Source organism: Protomyctophum parallelum, assembly GCF_964188405.1.
Source record: "Protomyctophum parallelum genome assembly, chromosome: 10".
Lineage (NCBI taxonomy): Eukaryota > Metazoa > Chordata > Actinopteri > Myctophiformes > Myctophidae > Protomyctophum > Protomyctophum parallelum.
Genome location: NC_139704.1, coordinates 36,185,778 through 36,190,372, shown reverse-complemented (window position 1 = coordinate 36,190,372; position 4,595 = coordinate 36,185,778). Strand labels below are relative to the sequence as shown.

The 4,595-nt window shown below is 43.7% G+C and overlaps 1 protein-coding gene across 1 annotated transcript; it reads right to left on the bottom strand.

The window, feature by feature from the left end:
* Positions 1 to 325: 325 nt before the first annotated feature.
* Positions 326 to 2,941, bottom strand: six3a (SIX homeobox 3a; the record flags this gene model as incomplete). The annotated part of the gene is made up of 2 exons (XM_083775680.1): positions 326 to 518; positions 2,250 to 2,941. 2 exons carry the CDS (start codon positions 2,939 to 2,941, stop codon positions 326 to 328), a joined length of 885 nt encoding a protein of 294 aa, XP_083631806.1.
* Positions 2,942 to 4,595: the final 1,654 nt, after the last annotated feature.

Genomic DNA, 4,595 nt, shown 5'->3' with positions numbered 1-4,595 from the left:
CCTCGTGAAAACTGGATTTCGGGGATGTTCTTGTTCCCTGATTTTAAAATAAAATAAAAATAAAAAAACATCATGCAAATAGTGGTGGTGGCGGTGATGGTGGCGGTGGTGTGGGGGGTATGAATAGGGAGGCGTGGGTCCTTTGAAAGCGCTTTTAAAAAAAGACGTGCTTTTATCTCTTTTTTTAATATTTATATCAATCGGTCCTTTTTTCATCCGCGATATTCATAAGTCTTTTTTTTCTCAGGTCCATATTCCCTGTAAATATTTCTCTTTTTGTGTTTCATGTGTTTTTAAGTTTTTTCTTTTCTCTTTCTCTTCCGTATCATACATCGCACTCCGAGTCACTCGACGTGACCGACAGGATGGAGGTCCCCGTATCAACTCTTTCTGTCATGCTGGACACGCTGGTGGTCGGACTGGCCGCGGTCGAGGGCGACTCCGCCGAGCTATGCGGGGTGAGACCGGAGTCTGAAAGGGACCGCATACCGTTTGGTCCTATTGCTTGGTGCTGGAGCCTGGAGAAGAAAAGAAACGAGAGGAGGAAAGAAAGAAAAAAAACATGGCAATTAGACCTGAGAATGTACCCCCCCCTGCCAAATAGGGTTCAGGCTCGCCTTTCTTTCCCCCTGCCGGCCCCAAACCACGCATGCTTTTATCAACCAGCCCAGCGGACAAGACTTGCTTTCAGGGGGACAAAACACGTCAGCTATTTAGACTACCAAATGTGGAACAAATGTGACGTTTTGTCAAAAGTAATAAATCGCGTAAATTGTCACCGGTTAGGCTGTAAGCTAGGCTACTTGTCATATCAATACCACACGCCTTTTATGAAAAATCCGCTTTTAAAATAATAAACGGGGGAGGTCTAATTGGCCCAAATCAAAATGCAAAAATCATCAATAATAGGCCCACGTATTTGCTATAGATACATGTAGGATACATTTCAAATGGATATAAACTGGACGTGTATGAATGAGTGACGTCAAACTCGGGTTACTCCAATCATGCTAAATGTTTATCTCCAATCCACTCACGATAATAACTCCATCACAGCGGGATAATAGCACAGAGGAAATATATCTATTAATTTAGCAAAAAGATTAGAATAGTATAGCCTATTCATATGGCTTAGGACCGTGGTATGACATTCTAATCAATTATAGCATTTCAAAGGAATTGATAGCTAGTACTAATGTTATGAATACAGCCTATGCCCTCAATTTATTTATTTATTTCTATGGTCATTTTCATTACCAGTGTAATATCAGTAATATTAATATTTTTCCACTGAGATTTGAAAAACGTCAGATGGTGACAAATGTAATATAATTTCAGGCTACTGCAGCCGCGTCTAAATAAACCAATAGCCTATATCATATGGCTTTGCACTATACAAAATTAAAATATATTTATAATATTAATGCAATTCAGTATATAACATATTTGAATTTGAATTCAAATATGTGATAAATATTCTGTGTATTTAATATCTTATAGCAGCTTTAATTTAAACACATTTATATTCATTTAGCTATACTATACATTCATTTCCAAACCACTGAATCAATTAACAAATTATATTAGTGTAAAGTGCAATGTTTAGTCACATTGAGTGGCTTAGAGGCCTATCAGTTTGTAATTTTAGCCTTCTTTCATTGTTGTAGAAAACGTAAACAAGCTGTTCAAATGAAAGGCCAGCATAAACACACGCTGCAACCTCTCTCAAGTTTAATAACAAATAATTCCACTTGAACTTTTTTTAATTATACTTTTTCTTTCATTAATGCTGCCCGGTTTTGGTTTACGAAGCCGTTCGCATTTTGTTTATAGGAGAAAACATGGGGAGTGTTTCCTTGCTTATATTGCCTACAAGTCCATAGCCTGTATACTTCAAAATAATAAATAGCTATAGTGCACTATTGTGTATCTATTTGAGACATCCAATACAGTGGGCTTTTACTGACAGTAGCCTACATCCGAATATTTGCGAAGGCAGTTTTTCATCATTGAAACATAGAATTGTTATTAGATTTCATAACTAAAATGTCGCCGTAGCCTACTACTACTCCCTCCCCTACCGACAACAACACTAGTCTTTCCCCTATCCTACGTATGGCTGTACAAAATATAGCCTGTTTGCTATAAAATATCACCCTCTGTTTCGATTTGACAAACGTCCGACGGCGACGCATTTCATAAAGCGGGTTAACCCAAACAAGTAAGCATTTGACAGAAAGGACACCAACCTGTTTTTTGCTGCCGCGGCTCTGTCTCGTTGTCTACGGTTTTTAAACCAATTCCCGACCTGTGTCGGAGTGAGTCCCGTGGCTTGCGCCAGTTCCCTTTTCTTGCTGGGATTTGGATATGGGTCCTGAAGGTACCACTCCCTTAGCAGGCTCCGCGTCCGCTCTTTGAAACAGTGCGTCTTCTGCTCGCCGTCCCAGATGGTCCGAGGGAGCGGAAACTTCTTCCGCACCCGGTACTTATCGACCGGTCCGAGGGGGCGACCGCGGAGCTTCTCGGCCTCCTGGTAATGTGCTTCCAGCCACATGGCCTGCAGTTTGCCGTGCGAGTCCTTGGTGAACTTGTGGTTCTCCAGGATATGGTAGAGGTCTCTGAAATTCCCCGTGTGGAAAGCGACCACGGCCCGGGCGCGCAGGATGGACTCATGCTTGTTGATCTGCTCGCAGGCTCCCGGCGCTACAGGCAGCGACCAGAGGAACCGACCCAGCCGCTCGATGTCCCCGGTCTCCTCCAGCGTCTCGCAGACGCTCGCCACCTGCTCCGGGGAGAAGTTGAGGGTCGGTAGCTGAAACATGGACAAGTCTTCTGGAGACCTGGCGGTGGGAGCGCTGTTCGCCAGGAGCAAAGGGCGATCAGCGAAGTTTGGCAGGAAGAAATGGGAGGGATAAAGCTCTAAGGGGGATCGGAACACCATGGAAATGACCTGAGAGAGGAAGAAATTACCGAGAAAAAGGGTAGAAACCCCCCGAAAAAAATAATAAACGGCGAGTAAAAAAGATTGAATGATTCAATGGCTATCGCCTAATGACACCAAGCCTCATAATATCTCCCCCCTAAATCCGCCGTTGAGTGTAGCATTGAAACATTTTGTTTCCCTTTTCTATTGGTCTTCTTGGTGTCGTTGTGGCGTTGTCATGGCAGCCCTGCCAATCACTGTCAAGCGTGCCAATCATTAGCCAGTACGTAACGCGGAGGCTTTCACCACTTGTGCAGTATACGCACGGGGGGTTATCACAGTGTCCAATCTTCAACAGCAAGCCCTCCCACTGCACTGCGAGCATCAAGCACAAGCCCAACGCTCATCTGTCTACTGAATGGAATGAGCAATTAGAGGGTGGAATATTATTGCGATCTTAACGAGGCTCGTTAAAGCTAAAGAAGGAGATATGTAGGCTGCTAGAGAGATGCTTAACGGAGACGGGAGGGGAGAGATGTGAGGGAGGCAGAGAGGGGGAGCTTAAAAAGGGTGACAAATGGACTATATGGGCAGCATACGGAGTACACATCGGCGCATAGTTTTGAATAGAACCGTGTCCATTTCTAAGCGACATCATTTTGGTATCTGATCCCCTTTTTTAAATTCTAAATTATTATTTCGTTTTTGTGGGGGAAATGGATGGATGTCATTTTCGGGCGTATTCTATTTTCATTCTGTACTTATAATGACTTATAAATAGCATTGGAAATAATTTAAAATATGACATGCATGCAGGATCCATTAGGGGTTAGGGTCCGGGGATCCGCATTATGATAACAAGTTTTCGTGACATCGTTTCAGACGGTGATCGGATGGATGGTTGGATGGAAGGATGGGGGCGTCCACCAGAGCAGCTTCAGATCCGGGTGTAATGCTCCACACCCTCCCTCTGTCCCTGGCCTTGGCTCATGGACACGCCTGGTGTGTTACAGACCCGTCTCCTCCGAATAACAGAGTTTATAGAGCCAATCAAATGCACATTGATGTACAGATTTGAGTCTATTAAACTCTGATCATCAAGCCGCTTGAATTGAAATCATTTTTCCAATGGCCCTTTGGTACAAGGCGGCTACACGACCATTGATGGTACGGTACGTGGTACCCGTTATACAGTATAGTAGTTTTGATTGTAGGTCAGGGGCTGCTATAATGAATAGCATTGCTGTTGGAATTACATTTGAATGGCGACATGAAAGCTTCTCGGGGACATAAAAGCAGTTTTCACGTATTTGATCTAGTTGTAGGGGCATGATCAATGTCCACGTCGAGTCATGGGAGTCGGCTTATAGCAGTAGCCGCGGCGGTGTGATTTTCATGTTTATGACCAAAGCGCCCGTACTGCTTCATATTTAGACAGGGCTTAGTAGGGTGTTAAAATAGTGTGAGTTCACTCTAACGCGAACAGTGTTCACATTGTGAAAGGGCCATGTATAAGGCGTAGCATCTAGACTCCACTTAATCCGTCCTCAATAAAGCTGACATAATGATCCTAAGCCGCCTTTCTACAAAATCATTCAGGAATTCAAAACTTTTCCTTCCCTCGCTCAGATTTTGCACATTCTCTGGCGCTTGCCAGATAGACCACCGGGCA